The sequence below is a fragment of the Rhineura floridana genome, chromosome 21 (genome assembly GCF_030035675.1).
Source record: "Rhineura floridana isolate rRhiFlo1 chromosome 21, rRhiFlo1.hap2, whole genome shotgun sequence".
NCBI classification, from domain to species: domain Eukaryota; kingdom Metazoa; phylum Chordata; class Lepidosauria; order Squamata; family Rhineuridae; genus Rhineura; species Rhineura floridana.
The window spans coordinates 16192110-16214543 of NC_084500.1; the positions used below are offsets into that span (position 1 = coordinate 16192110).

At 44.2% G+C, this 22434-nt stretch overlaps 1 protein-coding gene across 4 annotated transcripts in view; it reads right to left on the reverse strand.

Moving 5' to 3' along the window:
• VMP1 (vacuole membrane protein 1) overlaps positions 1-22434 on the reverse strand; it is a 132011-nt gene that overhangs the window by 85516 nt on the left and 24061 nt on the right. For all 4 annotated transcript variants that reach the window (XM_061605404.1, XM_061605405.1, XM_061605407.1 and 1 more), the window contains exons 4-5: positions 21863-21953; positions 19988-20098 (exon numbers count right to left, since the gene is read on the reverse strand). In XM_061605404.1, coding sequence (XP_061461388.1) covers positions 19988-20098; positions 21863-21953 — 202 coding nt within the window. The remainder of the gene's footprint in view (positions 1-19987; positions 20099-21862; positions 21954-22434) is intronic.

The following is a 22434-nucleotide window of genomic DNA, read 5'->3' on the forward strand; positions in this document are numbered from 1 at the left end:
AGGATTCGGCTAGTGCGGTATAGTATATGGGTCATCACATTTCTTGGGCCTGTGGGCACCCCCCCCCAACACAGTCACACTGTCTCTCCTCCCTCTCTCTCTTCAAGTACTTGAAAGGCTGTCACACAGAGGAGGGCCAGGATCTCTTCTTGATCATCCCAGTGTGCAGGACACGGAATAATGGGCTCAAGAGACAAGAAGCCAGATTTCGACTGGACATCAGGAAAAACATCCTAACTGTTAAGAGCAGTACGACAACGGAACCAACGACCTAGCAAGGTGGTGGGCTCTCCAAGCCTGGAGGCATTCAAGAGGCAGCTGGACAGCCACCTGTCAGGTATGTTTTAAGCTGGAATCCTGCATTGAGCACAGGGTTGGCCTTATAGGCCCCCTTCCAACTCTACGATTCTCACTGCCCCACCTTTCCTTCCAAAAGGGTGCCCAGGTCAGCTAACAACATACCATCAGATAAAACAATACCCAGTATAGAGTGCTTGGAAGACGAAGATGCTTGTGCGTGAATTTGTTTTATGTGGGGAGATCGGCGCACGACGATCAACACACAATCTTGACAGAAAAAGGCTTTGATCCAATGGCATGAATACCATGACCAAGTGTTTTATCTGCTGCAGCCTTCATCCGCTTTCACAGCCGTTGTAACATACAGATTGTTACCCTCCACCTGTTCTGCCGCTGAGGACTTTCTTGGATCATTCTTTGTCTGGTTCCTCTCCCTCGACCTTACCGCCATGGGTGACCCTGCTGGGAGTACATGACTCCCAATGGCATCGCTCACAGGGTTCATCGGAATGCGCAAGCCCACTCACCACTACAAGGTGACGATCCAGCGAGGGGAGTATAGAGTGGCTAAAATGAGAGTCCTAAAACTCCAGTGCCTAACAATGCCTACCCCCTCCCTCCCAAAAACAATTCAAATTCCTCCTTGACGCAACCAGGGAAGGGAAGTGCCTGATTTTCCCCTGGAGGGAGTTCCAGAGACGGGATACCACCACTGACTCTGCTTGCCAGTGGTGGCGGCACTGCTAAAAGGACCTCACACACACACTCTCTCTGATCATACTGGGGAATATGAAGAAAAGTGTTCCTTCAAATAGTTGGGTTCACTGAACACCGAACGCATGGTACAAACATAAAAAAAAATTGGTAACTGTGATTGTTTCAATTCCTTTAAAGCAGGAGTGGGCAACCTCAGGCCTGGGAGCAGAAGAGGGTCTTCCGCGCCTCTCTCTCTGGTCCTCAGGGCTCTTCCCCCAAGCCACGCCCCCCTCTCCCCAGGTCACCCCCACTTCCAGCCCTGATTCACCCTGTTTTTGGCTGGCTGGAATGTGCCCTTGCACTCTGATGATGTCTTGTGCTTGCCTGGCTGGAAGACAGAGAGGTGTGCAAATGAGTGAGTGCAGAAAGTAGTATACTGTACAACAGTAAAATAAATTACATTAATTGCCCTGCCCACTTTTGCCCCTGGCCCCGCCCACCACTAGCATGTGGCCCTCAGACGGTCGCCCAGAAGGGAATGCGGCCCTTGAGCTGACAAAGGGTTCCCTACCCTCTGCTTTAAAAAACACAACACCCGAGATCAAGATTCCACAGAATATAAACTTCTCCCATAATGTGCTAGGATCCCTGTAGCTATTTTCCTTCACATTTTAACATGGAAGAAAAAGGTTCTCACGCAGAGGCTGCTTTTGAAAGCTTCCTGGGTTTCAAGAGCAGTTTGCCATGTGACGCCGGGCAGCGGGGTGTGAATGGGCATGTATATGGTGGAGAGGAATCAGCTAGGAAACCGGAGCCCCGAGCAAGGGCAGAGTTTGTTGGGACCCGGGCCAGAGGCTTCACAGCTCCTGCTGTTCATGATGAAGGTGCGATTCTGTCATCATCCTCTCCGGAGCACGAAATTTCACAATGGTATCCGCTCCCACACGAACCTTCCTCGAGAATGACTCACAGGCAGCGGGGTGGAGAGGGGGCGTCATGGTAAATTGCCAAAGCTGCCGCCCTTCCTTATAGAGAAAGGGTTTGGGAGATACAAGAGGGCGAGTGACTCACACCTCCAGCCCCTACCTTGACAAACTTTATATATCCATTGATGCGATTTAATTCTACAATGACGATTCCCAAACACTGGCCCGAGAGGTTGCATCAGCTTTCTGGGCAAAGGAGGGACTTCAGAACCTGACTGATGTCAAGTCACGCCATTGGTCTGTCTAGCTTAGTACCATCTATCCCAGGGGTGAGTAGCTTCAATGGCAAAATGCCAGGAGGGCTCATACCATAGCCAAAAGTGGCTCTGCCCTCCCATCTCTTTCTCTCTCTGCCCCCCCTCTTTCTACCACCCGCATTCCCCTCATTTCTCCCTCCTTGCCGCCTACACGAAATTAGGCCGAGGACCACAATCTCAGGCGGAAGCTTTCCCTAGAGCTACTTGGTGCTGCCAGGGATTGAACCTAGGAACGTTTCCAAGCCCAGCCGCTGCAAGACCAAAGCTCAGCGGCCGAACATCTGCTTTGCATGGCAGAAGGCTCCAGGTTCAACCATCCGCAGCTAGAGCTGGGGGAGAACCCTTGTCCCAAAACCCTGGAGAGCTGCTGCCTGTCCGTGTAGGCAATACTAAGCTAGGTGGACCAAGCGTCTGACTTTTTACTTATGGTATTTATATACTGCTGAATTACCGAGGCCTCTAAGGGCTTGGTGTGAGGCAGATGCCTATATTCCTACGATGGCACATATTTGACCCCCAAAAGGAGGCAGGAAAATCCAAACTGCACCCTAGCAGAAATGTCTGTTTTTTATTATTACAGTTTATTTTATTTATTAGATTACTTACCTGCTCTTCACCATTAAATCCCAGCGAGGTTACAACGACGTAAAAACACAATATTAAAATCAGTTTAAACCATTTACAGTAAGAATAGGATGGATCCTAAAGTGTGAGAGTGAGTGAGTGAGTGAGTATACAAAGACCTTATCTTGGAAGACAATCTTACTCAGCCACGAGTAATCGCCAATGAATGAATGATACCTATATATATATTGATCGATCTATCACTATAGATGTATCTATCTATATCTCAGGTGTCAAAACGCCAGAGTAATATTTATTTATTTTATTTACTACATTTATACTCCACCTTTCGTTTCATGATAGAAACCCAAGGCGGCTTACCTTCCCAGGCGGTCTCCCAGGCTATGGTCTGAAGGCGCATGAGGCCAGCTTCCTGCTGAAGTGAAGCAGGGTCAGCTGTGATCAGTGCCTGGATGGGAGACCGCCTGGAAAGGTAAGCCGCCTTGGGTTTCTATGATGAAACGAAAGGTGGAGTATAAATGTAGTAAATAAAATAAATAAATAATACTCTGGTGTTTTGACACCTGAGATATAGATAGATACATATATATATAAAAAATTAAAAACAAATTAAAAACACATGCTAAAATGCCTGGGAGAAGAGGAAAGTCTTGACCTGGCGCCAAAAAGATAACAGTGTTGGCGCCAGGCGCACCTCGTCAGAAAAACCATTCCATAATTTGGGGGCCACCACTGAGAAGGCCCTCTCCCTTGTTGCCAGCCTCTGAGCTTCCCTCGGAGTAGGCACCCGGAGCAGGGCCTTAGATGTTGAGTGTTGTGTATCGATGGGTTCATGTCAGGAGAGGCGGTCCATCAGATATTGGGGTCCTAAGCCATGTAAGGCTTTATCGGTTAAAACCAGCACCTTGAATCGAGCTCAGAGACATACAGGCAGCCAATGCAAGCGGGCCAGAATCGGTTTTATATGTTAGGACCGTTTGGTCCCTGTTACCAATCTGGCCGCTGCAGTTTGCACAAGTGGCAGCTTCCAAACCATCTTCAAAGGCAGCCCAACGTAGAGCGCCCTGCAGTAATCTAGCTTGGAGGTTACCAGAGCATGGACAACTGAAGCCAGGTTATCCCTGTCCAGATAGGGGCATAGCTAGGCCACCAACCGAAGTTGACAGCTCCAAGCAGCCTTCCCCAAACCACTGCCTTACAGATATTGTTAGACTCCAACTCCCATCAGCCCTAGCCAGGAAGAGCCAACAGCCAGGAATTATGGGAGCTTTAGTCCAAAACATCTGGAGGGTGCCCGGTTTGGAAAGGTTGGCTTTAGCCAACTTATTGCAACTACACCACTGTTTCTCAAGAGCTTTGCCTAAAGCACTTGGCAAGAAAGGTCTAACCCAGCCTTTGTAAACCTGGCGCCCCAGACGTTTCGGACTACAAATCCTATCAGCCACAGCCCAGCACGGCTGATGGGAGTTGTTGTCCAAAATGTCTGGAGGGCCCCAGGTTGGCAAGGCTGCCAGTGGACAGAGAGGAAACCAGACCACGTTGTATTGAGCAGCTGCAAATATCCGTCAAGGCACCTGAAAACTGGCCTTGTTTAGTAATGTTCTTCCAGTGAAATGCAAACAACTTTATAATGGGAGGAGATGGGGGCGGAGGAAGGCTGGAGTTTGGGAACCCACAGAAACCACACTGCAACAGGAATGAAAAATAAGATGTAAAAAGGGCATTTATAAGGATAATTGAACGTGGAACGTTCAGATTCATGGAAGGAATCCAGGGTCCATACCTTCTCTCTTACAGATCCATCTCTTCCAAAGTCAACTGGACCATGCATCATGGTTTGGCCCAAGCCAGAAGATTTCTCCATAAGCTCCTATTTATGAAGTTAACGTTACGTACAGGCGGAGATAAAAAGGAAACCAGGATGGAGTGGCTCTTTTAACAGTACCAAGCAGACAGTGTGTCTTATGAACACGTTGGGTTCAGACGCAACCCCCCACACACACACACAAATCGGTGTTAACATGCCCAAACCTCAAAGTGCAAAGGAGCTTAGTAATAGGCAGGTCCAAAAAATACTGCACTCTGGGCGACCAGTTCCATGGTGCAGGCAGAAATTGTGCATTAAAGTGTGCAGATCTACTGGGGTTCTAGGCTAGACTACACGGACAAGACTCCCTAAGGTTAATGGGGATGACTCATGAGTCCTCTTGCATAGCTGCATCTTCTTGGTATAAAACCCACAAAATATATTGGTATGCCATGCTCAGTCCCTGGCTTGGGTCTTCTCCTTACAACCACCCACCCCTGGGTTTTCATCGATTTTCTTTATTTCCCCAAAACTTGGGGTCTCTTTGAGCTTGCTGATATGCCCTCTTATGCACAGAGGGTGCCACTTTGGGTACAAAAGCATCACGGTCTGAACATCAGAGGCAGAGCGATCAATTCTACCTCTGAAAGAGGAAGTGCAATACAGCTGTCACTGCCGATAGAATATTTACTGCTTTGGCATCATTCTGATCTTGCTAGTTATCTTGGCTGGCAGCAGATCAGGGGTGGAGTGAGTAGGCAGAGAGCAAAGTATGACGCTGAAGGCCCACACTTTGGCGCCTGGGCATCTCACGTGGCCTCTCTCTCTTCATGGTGGCACTGCTTGCACGCTTTCAAGCAGTGCTCGGAACGGACTCATTTGGTTTCATGCCGCTCACTGAATCAGTCCAAACAATCGCTGAACTACACCTGAAAACAGTTTTCATAATTGCTGAGTGAACTGAACGTGAATCACGTTTGTTTGGGGGGGGGGTAAAGCTTTGAATAATTTCTAGTTCATCTTCAAGTTCATCATCTTATATAGGTTTTTTTTTTAAAAAAACACAACTCTTTAGACTCTTCAGGCTTTGATTGAAGCTTAAAGATCATAATTGTTGGGGGGAAATAAACTAAACAATTCACATCCCACTGTGCGCGTGTGTTTTTTTAATTTTCTTAGACTTCTTTGCGTGTCAGCACAGCAGCTTTTAACACTGTGAATGCTGGGCGGAAATGGCCAAGGACCATTTGGATGAACTTGAATTGAACTGTCAACTGCTCATGAACCAAACTAGTGCATTTTGTAAAGGTTTAAACATGAACAGGAATTGTTCCTTTTTGGAACTAGAACAAGTTCCTTTTTAAAATGAACTTTCCAAGCTCTGCTTTCAAGGGTTTATTGTCACAGCAATAATGGTTGACTGCTTTTTAAACTATAGAAGCTGCCTTAATAATTTGTTGTAAGGTAAAGTATAAATGCCAAATATAAAGGTAGATTTTTTAAAAAATGCTCAAAGAAAAGATTTAAGCTACACATTAAAAACACTAAATTGGCAATAGTGCAATTTGTTGTAAGCAATTTATAAAACTAGCATAAACTCATTAACAAACTTCAACATGCAACTTCAAATCAATGCCCGTACAAAATGAAATAAAAAGCAACCAAACACCGTCAATATGCATATGATGATCATTCAGTTTGGGTGGAAATTCATTATTTCCAAAATACGCTCATAGGAAGAAACAGGTTTTCAATTTTTTGAAATTCACAATTGTCAGCCCTCATTTAAGAAAGAAAGAAAGTATACTTTTATCAGTTACAAGGCCACTGAAGAAGACACCTGTTGAAATGTGTTTGGCCCCTTTTTTGTGTTTCATTTTGTATGGGCATTGATTTGAATTTGCATGTTGGAGTTTGTTAATGAGTTTATACTAGTTTTATAAATTGTTTATAATAAATTAAACTCTATTTTCAATTTAGTGTTTTAAATGTGTATCTTAACTCTCGAGTGTTCTGTAATTGTTCAGGCTGATTTAAACTTTACAGTGCTTGCTTGTGTTTTAGATTTCAAAAAATGACCATAAGGACTAGAAACTTATTTTTTAAAAAAGGAGTAAGATGAAGCTCAGATTTGGTATATGGCCCTGCATTCACATGTAACTCCTGTATGCTCAGGGAGTACAAACACCAAGGAGCATTGTAAAGGGGCTTCGAGATGAGCAACAGCCTAATCATTAATTTTTCTCTCCATTTCTCTCCTACTTGGTGGGTCGTCAACAGAAGGTAGTGCTTGAGGAACACTGCTCGACACCCTGGACTCTCCATTGTGGAGTCCCACAGGGATCGGTACTGTCCCCCATGCTTTTCAACATCTATATGAAGCCGCTGGGTGCGGTCATCAGGAGTTTTGGAGTGCGTTGTCACCAGTACGCTGATGACACGCAACTCTATTTCTCCTTTGCATCTTCCTCAGGTGAGGCTGTTAACGTACTAAACCGTTGCCTGGCCGCGATAATGGATTGGATGGGAGCTAACAGACTGAAACTTAATCCAGACAAGACCGAGACGCTGTTAGTGAGTGCCTTCTCTGCCCAGATGGTGGATGTTCATCCTGTTCTGGATGGGGTTACACTCCCCTTGAAAGAACAGGTTCGTAGCTTGGGAGTTCTTTTCGATCCTTCCCTGTCTCTTGAGGCTCAGGTAGCCTCAGTGGCACGGAATGCTTTCTACCATCTTCGATTGGTAGCCCAGCTACGTCCCTATCTGGACAGTGACGACCTCGCCTCAGTCGTTCATGCTCTGGTAACTTCTAGATTGGACTACTGCAATGCGCTCTACGTTGGGCTGCCCTTGAAGATAGTTCGGAAACTACAGTTAGTCCAGAATGCAGCGGCCAGATTGTTGACGCGGACCAGAAGGTCCGCTCATATAACACCTGTTTTGGCCCGTCTGCACTGGCTTCCTATTTGTTTCCGGGCTAAATTCAAAGTGCTGGTTTTGACCTATAAAGCCTTACACGGCATGGGACCACAATACCTGGTGGAGCGCCTCTCCCAATATGAAACTACCCGTACACTGCGCTCAACATCTAAGGCCCTCCTCCGAGTACCATCCCATCAAGAAGCTCGGAGGATGGTGACTAGAAATAGGGCCTTTTCGGTTGTGGCTCCCGAACTGTGGAATGGTCTCCCCGATGAGGTGCGCCTGGCGCCGACGCTGCTATCTTTTCGACGCCAGGTGAAAACCTTTTTATACTCCCAGGCATTTTAAAGTGTATTTTTACAGTATTTTATTACTATGTTGTATTCTGGATGTTGTTTGGTTCTCGTATTGTTTGTGTGTTTTTGTTTTTTTGAGTTATTATATTTATTGTATTTATATATTGTGCCTGCTTTTACCTTTTATGTACACCGCCCAGAGAGTCTTCGGGCTTAGGGCGGTATATAAATTAAATTAAATAAAAAAATAAAATAAATAAATTTCAGCAAAGGTGTGGGGTGTGTGCTATTAATTGCAAAGGGCAAGTTCCAACAAGAGAGGGAGTGGGGGAGAAAAACCCTATTAGGAATCTCATTAGAAAGCCCTTTGATGACTTGGGAACAAAACATTTGGTTGCCACACATTTGACAGAGGGACCCTCAAGAGCCTGTGGTCAGAGACTGGAATTCAAATTACTGGGAATCTGAAGCGTGAACCATAAATCAAAATGACACAAAGGCTGGTCATCAGAAGATGAAGCTGCTGGCTTCCCTGTGCTCTCTCTCCTCAATTCCCCCCCACCTGACAATTTTTGTAGAGGTAATATGGGAACCTCTCTCTCTCTCTCTCAGACCTTTTCAAAAAAGATGCATCTAAACTTTCAGGAACATGCTTTAAAAAAACAGTTTGAAGCTTTGATGGGTTAAAGCTTTAGAGGAAGGTTAATTTAAAGTCTTCTGCAAGGTATTTAATTTCCAAACAAGACTGAGAAGCGGCACGCAAATTGAACCTTTTCAGCTTGCTTTTGCACCCACATCCCTTCGACCGGGCTAGCAAAAGCTCTCTCAGAAACGCTGACTAACAGCGAGAAGGAAATTAAAAAGGACTTCTAATATTAGTTGCCTAAAACACAGACAGACATAAAAACCAAAAGGCCACCAAAACTGAAATATTCTCGTTAAGATTTGCAAGCTTTAATCAGTTTAACCACAAGATCAATCGGCTCAAGCATTCTTTGACTCAGTTCAGGGTCTGGGGAACAGGCCATTTCGATCAGGCATGGTGTTAATTTACAGGCACATTTCTTTGCTGTTAAGGTTGTTTTCACTCTGGCAAGTTACTGTAGCAGGGAATTAAAAAATGATTTAAAAAAAGGATTTCAAATACCAAAAGGACGGAAAAATGAAGCGGCTGGAGATTAGCGTGATGGTGGCAACGTGAGAAGATCCCCCTGCTTGCCATTAAACTTTCTTAAAACATTGCATCTCACTTTAGCAATGTTGGGTTTTTAAACCCTCAGTACAAAGCCTCGGGGTGGGGAGAATGTGTCATCCCATTTCTGATGAAAAGAAAGAAGAGCTACTTTCTCATGGGAAAATCGGCCTACTCACCTCACCACCACGGGCGACTCATCAGCCCTTCTCAAAAGCTGGACAAACCACGGTGACAGCATATTTTATATATGGGACAGGCAAGGAGTCAACTCAAAGCCAACTGTTGAAATCTGGGATAAGGACTGGTCAGATCCCATCACTCCCTATCCACAGCTGCAGGTCTCAGCAAAAATTTCTCAGGAGCAGGCCTTAATGAAATTATGTACCCCCACTGTCTGTTAATGTGCAGGATTAGATCATAAGGCTATCGACAGCTACTAGCTAGGACGGTTAGGTTCTATGGTCATTGCCGGAGGCAGTAAAGTCTCTGAATACCAGTTGCTGGGAATCACAATTGGGGAGAGCTGCTGTTGCTCTCAGGACCTGTTTGCAGGCTTCCCTTTCGGGCACCTGGCTGGCCACTGTGAAAACAGGATGCTGGGCTATGATGGGCCATTGGCCTGATGTGGCAAGCCAGGCTCTTCGTGACCCTAACCCTAACCCTAGCTATCAGGTTAAGTTCAAGGTGCTGGTTCTGGTATTCAAAGCCCTATACAGCTTGGGACCAGGGTACCTAAAAGATTGGCTCACCTGTTGCATACCCAATCCATCACCAGAGATGTGAAGGCACTAGAGATGAAAAAACCCAGAAAACTTTTTTGGGGAAAAATACCCCCACACACACACTTCCCCCCAAAACCGTTTCTGGGTTTTTTTCCCGAAAAATTGGAAAAATTAGAAAAAAATTGATTATGGAATGTTTTATTTTAGCATGATGAATAAAATGTTTCATTGAATCTTGGTTCCCCCCTTTTCTCAGTTCTTTTTATGGGAAGGGATGTTTTATGTCTGCTTGACACTGTGGAGAACTAGTGGAGACAAATAATTTTCTTTGTTATTAATGTTGATGGTTTCTTCTGGTTTTTTTCATTGTTTTTTGCCTGCTCCTCATAAAGTGGCAAAACGAAAGAGGTTCCTTGCAGTTTAGGATCTTGCAGATCCATTCGTTACACAAAAAAAGTAAAACTTTTAAAAAGTAAATTCAGTTTGTAATAACTGAGTAAATCGTACTTTTAATATACCAAATGTGATAATTTTATGCCAAACCAACTTGTACATGATTACATTTTATGTTCCTGAAGTAACAAAGTGACTTTCAATCTGTAAAAAGTGCTATATTGCATTTTTTCAATTTTTCTGAAAGTTTCCATTTTTTTCTGGAACAAAAAAACAGAATGGAAAAAACCAGTTTTCCCCCATGGCTTCAAAATTTCCGGAAATTTTACATCTCTATCATTTGCTGCACTCTGCAAGACGGAACCTCTACCACATACCATCTCATCAGGAGAGCCATTCCATGTGATGCAGGAGTGAAGCCATCAGCATGGCAGCACTTGCCCTTTGGCACTCCCTCCTCTTACATATCAGACAGGCACCATCTCTAATGTCTTTTGGGTGACGAATGCAGACCTTCCTTTCTTCAACAAGCCTTTTGAGCAGAGATTTAAAAAAACCCTAGTCTGTATCTGTCTTGGATTTTTAAAAATATGTATTAAAAATTTCAAATCCAAAAAATCTAAATAATTTTATATTTTCTTTATAATTGTTTTTTATATGCCTTTTCTTTTTTTAAAAAAAGAAAGCTGTTGATGTTTTTCATGGTTAAATCACTTCAAGATGTTTTCTAGGAAGCGATTCACAAATGGAATTAAATTGGCTGTGAATCAGAAAGGGAACCATTTTAGGGTACCCTGAAAGTGATAAAACAAAAGACGCAAAGGAACGCAATTCTGTGGACCCACCACATTGGCTACACCTGCCTTAGAAGATCTGTGGAAGGCCAGAGGTGGGGGTGCGAACTTGTGGCCCTCCAGACATTGTTAAACTACAACTCCCATAATTCCCAATTGCTTGACGCTACTGGGAGTTGGAATCCACAGCATCTAGAGGGCACCACGTTGGCTGCCCTTGGTCTCATGCCCCTTTTGAAGCCAACTGAGCTGGTGGCCATCATCTGATCTTTATTTATTAAATTTCTATCCTGCCCTTCCTCCCAGAAGGAGCCCCAGGTGGCAAACAAGGGACAAAATGATAAAAACATCTTAAAAATAAAGCTTCTTAAAAACATATTTTAAAACATTTTAAAAAGTAATTCCAACATAGAGGCAGATGGGGATAAGGTCTCTACTTAAAAGGCTTGCTGGTCACGTGGCAGAGAATTCCGTAAGTTCGACAGTGTGATATATTATAATTATTATGAATTCAGTTTCTTACCCATGCTTCACCATAAGGTCCCAGGGTGGGTTACAGCAATTTGAAAATACAACATTAAAAATCAGTTTAAGACAAATTAAGGTCAAGAGACTAGGGTGGATCCTAAAAGTAAATTATATATGTGCAAAATTAGGTGTCAAAGACCAGGGTAAAGAGGGGTGTCTTCAGCAAAGAATGAAAGCTGTACAACAAAGGTGCCAGGCACCTCTGTCAGGAGGGAATTCCACAATGCGTGAGAGGCACGTTTGCTCCTATTAATCATTTCCTCTTTCCTCCCCTCTATTGTCTCCCTCTAGACTGTAAGCTCCTTTGGGCAGGGACCATTGATCATATTACTCTGTCCAGCCAGGATGGGCAACCAGTGTGGCCCTCTTAAGTGTTTTTGGACTTCAAAGTTCCATCAGCCTCAGCCAGCATGGCCAATGATCAGGGATGATGGGAGCTGTAGTTCAGAAACATCTGGATGACTCAAAGATTCATCATCCTTGCTCTAGAGGAAGGGATTGACTGGTGCCGAAAGATAAAAGTTTGCACCAAGCGGGCCTCACTGATGGGAGTATTCCACAGATGGGGGAGCCATAATTGAAAAGGCCACTACTGAAATAAGAATGTTATTAACAGTTATCATAATTACTAATATTATCATTATAATTATGTTGGATGTTAATCATAAAATATCATTCATTAATATTATTAATATATCCACCAACAATAGCAACTTATTTGAAATTGTTTTGACTTTTTATATAAGCAATTCTTTTAACATTTTTATACGGGCAATTGTTTTGAATACGTGTTTTATTGCGAAATCACTTCATAGGAAACGATTCATAAACGAAATAAATGATAATGCTAGTCAGAATAGACCCAACACTAACTTGGGTCCATTATTTCAATGGGCCTACTCGGAGTAAAAATTAGTTGGATCCAACCCAGTGATCATATCAATAATGATATAATTATTATATATTCATATTTATAATGATCATCATCATCATTAACATACCATTCCTCATGGCTACCAGAAAGAGAACTGCTTTGCCAAACAAAAATTATGTCCGTTTTCATCACTTTTAAAGAGTCAGAATAAATTATTATGCAAAGATAGCAACTACGCATTTGTTTCCTGTAAAGGAATTGTGTTTCTGCAGAGAGAGATCTCTCTCTTTGGAGCAGAATGTGGCTTAATTCAGTGCAAAAAAGCATGTGCCTCTCCGGACTGCTGCAGTTTGCACAGGCCAAAAGTTTAGCTCCGCTGTCACCTCCAGGAACAAGAGCCCCCCCCACTTGCGGGCAGTAGGTCATTATCACAGACGGGACGGAAGTGATTTTCTAGCACTCCATGCCAGCGCCAAGCGTTCCAGGAAGCCTCAGTCCATTGTGAACAACCAGAGAGAGGAAGCAACTGAAAAATCACGAAGGAAGCCCACAAGACAGATGGAAGTCACAAAAACAATTCTCTCTCTCACACACATACCCGAAAAACCTCAAGTTTCAAGACTTTTAAATCATGCTCCAGATCTGCTCTCCGTCTCCAAGGTGTTCATTCTCCAGCCCCCTCACCAATAATCTGACCTCAGCTCAAAACGCCGGCGACCGACGACTCCAGAGTTTAGCGCAAGCCCGTTTCACAACATTGATGTCCGAAGGGAAGAATGAAATGCAGCAGGCAGGGAAGTTAGAATAAGCCACTGAAGAACTTGCTTAGGAAAGACAGACACTCACACAGAGAAGGACATGTCCCTAAATCTCAATAAGGGTAGCAGGAACTTGTTCCATGCAAAGACAAAGCCAGCGACGGGGTGGCCTAGGAACATCAGAAGAGCCTGGCCGCTGGATCAGGACAAAGGGGGCCCACCTGGTCCAGCATCTTGTTCTCACCATGGCCAACAAGATGCCCCAATGGGAAGCCCACAAACAGGACCCGAGAGCAACACTCATGATTCCTTGTAACTGGTATTCAGAGGCTTACCGCTTGCAGCCATCGATAGCCTTCAACCTCCTCCATCAATTTGCCTAATCCACTTTTAAAGCCATCCAAGTTGGTGGCCATCACTGCCTCTGGTGGGAGCAAACTCCACAGTTTAACTACGAACTGTGTGACAAAGTGCCTCTTTTTGAATCTCCCAACATTCACCGCTTTATTGGAGGACCCGGGATTGCTATTCACTCGACCATGTCAGGACTTATCCAGCCTGATGAATCCACACTCGAGAATACAGCGAGTGTTCTCTTACTAAGAATTTGGAGAAGCACACACAGCAAAATGATTCGAACCAAATCCTCTCGACTCGGCTGACAGAATTGGGGAATTTCGCATGAAATCTCGATACGTTTCTCTAGCTCTGCTCCTGTCCTCATCAACTGAAGGAACGTTTCAAGAGCTATAGACAGCACCCATGAGAAAAGCATAGATGCTGTGCCCCAATGCAGATCTCGGGTGAAAAGTCTCCCCTACCCTTTTTTAAATCCCGGCTTTTAGCTTTTACTTTTTATTTATTTCATTTATTTATTTTTTAAATTTAAATACCGCTCGATTGTAAAAAAAACCCTGTAAGCAGTTTACAAAAGACATTAAAATTATTGATAAAGCAGTTTTTAAAAAGTAATTAAAAACATTTTTAAAGCAATTAAAACAGCAACAGAATAAAAAAAAATTAAAACACAACAGCATCTATATGTCTGGATAGGCTTGCCTAAACAAAAAAGTTTGAAGTGGGCACCAAAAAGAACACAGTGAAGGCACATCCTTATTGTCAATGTTTTTCTATTTTATTGATTGATTTTGATTGATTGACTGATTGATTGGTTGATTGATTGATTGATTGCATGTGTATACCGCCCCATAGCTGAAGCTCTCTGGGCGGTTTACAGCAATCAAAAACATTAAAACAAATATACAACTTAAAACACATATTTTAAAAACAATTTAAAACACAATTTAAAAATTTAAAACAATATAAAAACAATTTAAAAGACATGCTAAAATGCCTGGGTGCAACACGTATCTGTTAAAAATCAATTATAGGGATTGCATCTGTTTTGCTTAAGGTGCAATGGGACACTCCCAGTAATAGAAGCATATCATTTCACAAGAATTGTGTTCCCCGCCTTAACCTTCCAAGGTCACTGTGCCTTTCATTCTGCTCTGTCATTCCTCCCAGCTTCTCTTCCAAAGTGTTAGAAAAGCAAAGCCTAGTTCCTAAGAAAGAGGAAACAGCCTACAAACAGTTGTGCAACTCGATCAGCACAAACCCCCCAAAGAGTGAACAGATACAACAGCATGAAACAGGCAAGTGGCCTTGGCCCTTGGATTTCAGGCAAGCCCTTCCTGGAGAGGCGATGGATTCAACCTCTGACCTCCAGCGGGCAAAGTAGGTGTCTACCATAGAGCTGTGGTCCTTCCCCTGGAAGTAAAGATTCTAGTCCTCATGGTTCTGAATAAAAGGTTGAAACAGGAACCTAGCAGCCACTTTATGCCAAACCAAAGCACTGGTTCATCTAGCTCAGTACTGTCGACACTATCTGGTGCCAGTTCTCCAAGGTTTCAGATAGGAGTCCTTCAACGTCCTACCAGGAGATGCCAGGATTGAACTGGAGACCTTCTGTACACAAAGTAGATATTCTGCTCCTGAGCTACAACAGCCCTTCCCTGTGAGAGGGGCATCTCATCCTAACGCCAAGTGGAGAAAGGCACTTAATTATAGCCATCGGCATCATCAATTTATTACCTGTGCTTCACAAGCAGGTCACAGGGGCGGTTACAACCATTTAATATTCAAATTAAAACAAATTACAATCACAGTGTATCGGGTGGCTGCTGAAAACATACATCTCAGGTGTGGAAGGGTAAAGAGGTGCGTCTTTAGCATTCACCAAAGACTGTACAGTGAAGATGCCGGGTGCACCTCTGTGGGGAGGGAATACCTGGCACAGAGAATGACTTGTCCCGGGCCACCACCATCACCCCTGAACTTCTGAGGGTGGCAGAACAACCAGGAAGGCACCCCTCTGCTGATCTTAGCACCCAAGAGAGTCTGTAGGGAGGGAGGCGTCTTTCAGATATTTGGGGGGGCTAAGTCATTTAGGGCTTTAAACTCTAGCCCAAACACCTTAAATTGAGCCCAGAAACAAAGCGGCAACCAAATCGGCAACTTTCTTCAGACACATTTTTGTGTATCTCTTTAATCAGTTTTTTTTTTTTTAAAAAAAATCACACAATCTTAGTTTCACTCAGGGAAAGTCACTCTGGCACTTAGCTTTGAAGGGCCAGGATTTCTAAAAATGAGACCGTAGTAACTCTACTTTCACCGTGGCACTGCTTCCAGAATGTTCTGTGGCGGACTACGCATGTGTCTGTTCCAGTCAGTACCAATCGCTTTCCCACCCTCTTCTTTTTGCATGACCACGCCCCTCTCTCCTGATCACTCCAGCTTCGGTGGCATGGGAATCACCTGGGGACTACAAACGGGCCTTGGGGTCATATCAGTCACGAATTAGCATCCTCTCTGGAAGAAAACCCCCTCCACCAGCCCCGCTGCGTACCGCAAGCAAATAATAAAAACGAACACGCCGGAACTCTAGGAAAAGTAGTAAACCCACAGCTTGATTCAACCAGATTTTAAATGGCTGCAGTGCTAGCGGAATCTCTCGTGAATGGCTTCTGGGTGAGTCAGGGGAACTTTGTGGCCAAGCGGCGGAGTTGACGGCTGTCAGTCAAGGAGAGAGTGTCCTCTTGCTACCCTCGATGGGGGCACAGACGTCATGAACGTGGCCAAAGGAAGGTTTGACTCAGGTGTGCAATGAGGTGGGGATTTCCAACATGATCTGAAGACCGACGTTGTCTGTGCACATCTAGTTGCACACAGACATCTTAAAAGGCAAGCTCTCTGAAAAGCGGTTTTTGAAGGGCTTTCAATAGGCTGGAACTTATCCCAGTCTGCTTCTGTGTTGGAATTGCTTTTTAATATGTTTGTAAACTTTAAAAACAAAACAAAACGTTTTTTAACCTTTTTTTAAAGATGTCTTCAAAGCTTTTTAAAAAAATGTTTTCAAGTTGTTTTGTTTTAATGTATTTTAAAGTCTGTTTTTATCATGTTTTAAGGTGTTTTTAGTGCTTTTGTTTGCCGCCCTGGGCTCCTGCTGGGAGGAAGGGCGGGATACAAATAAAATAATTAAATAATTAAATAAACTTGTCCAGACTTGGCAAAAAAGGAGGGCTCCCCAGCCCCCAGATGTTCCAAACCAAGACCATGATCCAAAAGGAGCCCATTTTATACAATTTTACAAAGAAGCACCCAGTGTCCAGCTGGAGTGTTTGCAATTTTTTTTTTGACCACACTTTCCTATATTCTGTCTTCCTAATTGTGGCTTGTCAAAGGCCACCTAATCAATCCACAGCGGAGGCAAGATTCGAACCCAGGTCATGCTGTCGCTCCACTGCCCTGGAGAGGAACCAAGAACCCTCCAGCTGGGCCCAGGAGTCCAGTATCAGATGTACTTTCGGATCACAGTGTGGCACACTGCTACTGTTCAGCCCAACTAATCCAACAGGGTTGCCGTAAGGCTATGAAATTAAGGCTCTGAACTCTTTAGAGGAAAGATGGGATACAACTGGAAGCAAAACTTAAAATAGATAATTATCCTGGCAATTTAGCAGTCTTCTCACTTCACCGAAAACAAACAGGGAAAAATCTTGCAGCAACCACTTTCACGTTTCTGACCACCAACCACAGGAATACCGCTTGCCCTGTAGCCTCCAGACTTAATTCAATTCCGGGGGAAGGACCGTAGCTCATTGGTAGAGAAGACGCTTTGCATCCAAAAGGCCCTAGGTTCAATTCCTCGCATTTCTAGGTAAGGCTGGGAAAGACCCTCTCGCTGCCTGGGACCCTGGAGAGCCACTGTCGGTCAGTGTCAACCACTTCAGCATCCACACCTCCCGTCGCCCTCAAAGCCAGCTTAGCCACTGGTCAAGGGACCACAAGAGTTGTAGCCCAACAACGTCTGGAGACTCAAAGCTGAAGAACCGTGGTGCAGACAATACTAAATCGCACTCCTAAGCATGTGCAGAGTGCACTTCCAACACCGCTAAGTGCAAAGGGAGACACGCACCCCCTCACGCATCGGGGAATAACCCTCCAGATGAGACAGCTAACGTTTCTACATGGACATCCGAGCATCAATTTTCCTGCCGAATCCAAGTCCTGCCTTCCTAAACAAGGAACGCTCAAGGCTGCGTGGCCCATTTCTGGCACAATATAGTTCTACATCTCACTTGCGGAGTCTGACACCAGATGCAAATCAAAAGCAAAACTAGGAAGAAGAGGCGCTTTTTGTCACCACTGATCAGAACAATGGCACCATCTAGTGTTTGTTTTAAACAACACAAGTTTTGTTAGCTCTGCAGCCTCATCTTGGGTACTCCCCCCCCCCCCAAAAGGATGACTCCTTCAAGTCCTGGTGTTTTCACAGAGACAATAAGCAATGGATTTTGGCAGTATACTTTTAATTGTACAGAGTTAAAAGTCATGAAAACAGTTACTAGGCAGAGTTCTACTGAACCAACATCCACTGCAGAACAGTCAATCTGTTTTTATCCAACACAGAATTCTTTAATTTTCAACATTCTTTGCCTATGAGAGGAGTGCTATGTGAACTCTGAAGCTGGCAGACTGCTGCATCAACAGAAGGCTGAAGACAGTTATCACCTCACTTATTTTCGATAATCTATTATTTTGCTTTATTTATTTATTACATTTATATTCCGCCCTTCCTCCCAGAAGGAGCCCAAGATGGCAAACAAGCCATAAAACACGAAAAATATCTTTGAAAACATCTTCAACACAAAATACCTTTAAAACATTTTTAAAAGCTAAAAAAAAATTCAAACCATCTTAAAAACAATTACAGTACAGATGCAGACTGGCTCCTGGAAGCAGATAAGAGACTTTGCTAAAAAAGAAACCAGATATATAATTCCAAACTGGGGGAAAAATAGTTTTGCAGACATCCCTGCATAGAAAGAGGCAAGAAACCAGCTCTCTGACAGAAATTAAAGATGTTGTGGACCTTTAGAGTCGGGATTGACAGCTAGTGGCTCATAAAACAATTTATTGGGCTCCTGTTGAATCTAGCAAGTTTAATAGGGAATAACAATTCAGTAGCTTGAGAAAGACCAGTGATTCCCAAATCTCACACACAAAAAACACATGAAAATTGCTAAGGGTCTTAGCAGACCACTTAATTATTTTTATGCCTGCGCTAGCAATTGTAATTCCACAGAATCAAAATAATGCACCACAAAATAAACTACAAGAAATAATGGAAGCATTAAAAAGTACAATTAAAAACCAATATGAATATTTCATGTGATGGATGTCCATCTGCCAGCTGCAATCACAAATCCACAGACATGCCACAGACCACCTGAATGAAGCTCACAGACCACTGGTGGTCCACGGACCACAGTTTGAGAAGCCCTGGTGAAGACGACATGCTGTGTGTGCCTGGAGAGCTGCTGCCACTCAAAGCAAACAATCTGTCAAATAACTTGGTATTCAAAACAAAAAAAACCACAGGCAAAAATAAAAAACAGGCATAATACAACTTATGCAAAATGCTTGCTGGAACTGAAAGTTCTTCATCAAGCGCCTGGGGTTTAACAGGCCTGTCCAATCTCAGCTAGGAGAGAGTTCCACAGAGCCAGGCCCACAATACTGAACACGCACGGCTCCTGGTAGATGCCAGCCGTGCCTCTGAGCCTTGGGGGACCACAGACGCCCCCAAAGGCCACGGCAACTGGTCAGTGATATAGTGAGTCAGGCAGTCTAAGGCATCCTGGACTCAAGCTGTTGAAAGCCTTGTAAATTAATAGAAGAACCTTGAACTTGGCCCGGGAATGTGCGGGCAGCCAGTGCAAACTTTTCTGAGCACAGGAAGCATGTGCTTGTGATAATCTGCGTCCTGCCAATTTAGATTAGCACAGAATTCTAACATCAAAACAAAAGACACGGAATACACACACAATCTCAGCATTACTTATAAAGTCTCTCTCTCTCTCACACACACACACAGGCCTGTGGAGTCGGTACGCCAAACCTTCGACTCCGACTCCTCTATTTTTCTACTGTCCGACTCCACCCAAAATTGCTTCCAACTCCACAGCCCTGGAAAGGGCTGTAAATGTCTTTTTAAATTGGAAGCTCTCATAGGAGCATTTTTATCGCTGCCTGAATATGCGCTGATCTTGGCATTCATCTGGGTCCTGTGTCATACACTGACACACAAAATGTTTTCCACCTGGAGTTCTGGTGAAATGCTCAACTACAGCTGACTTCACGGGAAGCTTCTTTGACATTTTGAATTTATATTTAAAAAAATTAGTCAATCAAAATTTATTTTGAAGCCAGAGTTGGTACATTTCTACCAACTCCGACTCCACCCAAAATTGCTTCCGACTCCGACTCCACAGCCCTGCTCTCACACACGCACTCACACACTTTTGCTTACCAAGTAGAGCAGAAAGGTGTGAAGACCTGTTCCAAGTCCAACTGAGGACAGAATGCCTAAGCCTACCCAGTAGGCACACCACAAGAGCTTCTTCTCCATACGTTGGACATACTGGGAAAAAAAGGGGGCGGAGAAAAGAAATTACACTTTCACAATAGGGGGTTAAAGCTTATTAAATCTGTACATCACATCCCACTAAAGAGTGAAAATGTACTATTTCAAAAAAGTATTAAAAAACAGCTTCAGCATCACTGGTGCTGCCTGAATACCTTGGAAAACCAAACAAAAAAGTCTTTGCCTGGCACCAAAACGATACCATGGTTGGTGCCAGGCAGTCCTCCCTTTCATAAACAGGGGGCTTTTATCACGAGACACTCGCCTATTTATTTATTTATTAAATCGATATCACGCCCTTCCTCCCAAAAGGAACCCAGGACAGCAAACAGACAATAAAACACTAAAAGCTTCTAGAAAACATCTTAAAAACAAAACATCTTTAAAAAAATCCTAAAAAACTATTCCAACACAGATGCAGACTACTTAAAAGGCTTGTTGAAAGAAGAAGGTCTTCAATAGGTGTTGAAAAGATAGCAGAGATGGCACCTGCCTAATATTTAAGGGGAGGGAGTTCCACAGGGTAGGTGCCGCCACACTAAAGGTCCGCTTCCTATGTTGTGCAGAATGAACCTCCTGATAAGATGCTATCTGCAGGAGGCCCTTGCCTGTACAGCACAGTAATTGACTGGGTATATAAGATCCTCCATGGCGCAGAGTGGTAAGCGGCGGTAACACAGCCGAAGCTCTGCTCACGGCCGGAGTTCGATTCCAACGGAAGGAGGAAGTCGAATCTCTGGTAAAAGGGGTCAAGGTCTACTCAACCTTCCATCCACCCGTGGTCGGTAAAACGAGTACCCGGCATATGCTGGGGGGTAAAGAAAGGCCAGGGAAGGAACTGGCAATCCCACCCCATATATACAGTCTGCCTTGTAAACGTCACAAGATGTCACCCTAAGAGTCGGAAACGACTCGCACTATAAGTGCGGGGACACCTTTACCTTTATATAAGAGCCAAGACTGTCTTTCAGGTATCCTGGTCCCAAGCGGCATAGGGCTTTGTACACCAAAACCAGCACCTTGAACTTAGCCCAAAAACTTGCAGCGTGTGATGTTTTACAATTTGGGGCAGGTTCAGGATTTGAATCCTAGGCCCGAGCATAGAGAATGCACTACTGCAGGAGGGAGGGACTTGTGGCCCTCCAGATGTTGTTGGAGTCTGAAAAACATATGCTTCAGCCAGCAAAGGCTGGATGATGGGAGCTGCAGGCCAGCAACATCTGGAAGGCGACAGGTCCCACAGTCCCTGGCCTAAGGAGTTGATCAGCAGTATTTGTTCCAGGAAAGTCAGTTATCTGAATGGACGAAGAGGCAAAAGGCCAAGCCCAACGGAGAAAGAGGTGGACCTCCAAAAGGGTGCTGGGAAATGAAAGCTATGTATTGCAAAAGCAAAGAAGGCAGCCTAGGCATCTCATATATTCCACGGTACTATGAGGATTTCCAAATTAGGCAATTAATCACAGTAATTATCAATAATGAAAAAGAAAAACAAACAACGGATCGGATGGAAAAGCAATCCCTACCTATTAATAAAATTAGGGCATTACCATTTATTGCCACTAGGAGGCAGCACTTAGATGAAATTCTACAACCCTTATTTCAAGAAAGGAAATCCCGCATTTAAAGAAGCAAAACCATTCTCTCCTAATGATGCCCATGGTCCAACTTTAATGTGTGTTTTTTGTAAAAAACCTGCTTGCATCCTGAAAGAATACATGACAGCACTCTGGACATTTTGCCGTATTTGATATGCAATGTTACCTGTTGATGTGCTCCCTCGATATAATACGCAGACGTGAGAACTGCAAGCAGCAGTAAGAGTGACACCACGATCCTTCGACGATGCCACAATCTTGGGAGGGGAAAAAATAAAACTTGCTGTTAGACTCAGCAATGTGGAGAGGGACCACACTGAGGACTAGCGCCTCCCCACCCCTCAATCGGAACACAGAAAGCTGCCTTATACCAACTTGTATCACTGATCCATCTTAGCATTGTTTGTTCACACCAGTGCTCTTCAACCTTGGGTGCCCAGATGTTGTTGGACTACAGCTCCCATGGCCCCTCGACCAGTGGCTAAGCTGGCTGGGGATGATGGGAGTTGTAGTCCAACAACATCCGGGGACCCAAGGTTGAAGAACGCTGGTCTACACTGACTGACTGGCTGGCTGGGGCTCACCAGGGTTTCAGGCCAAAAGTTCTCTCACAATCCCTAACTGGAGATGCAGGGGACTGAACCTGAGACCTTCTGCCTGCAAAGCAGATGCTCTACCACTGAGCTACGGCCTTTCCCCATGGGGCTCCAATTCCCATCAGTCCCAGCCAGCGTAGCC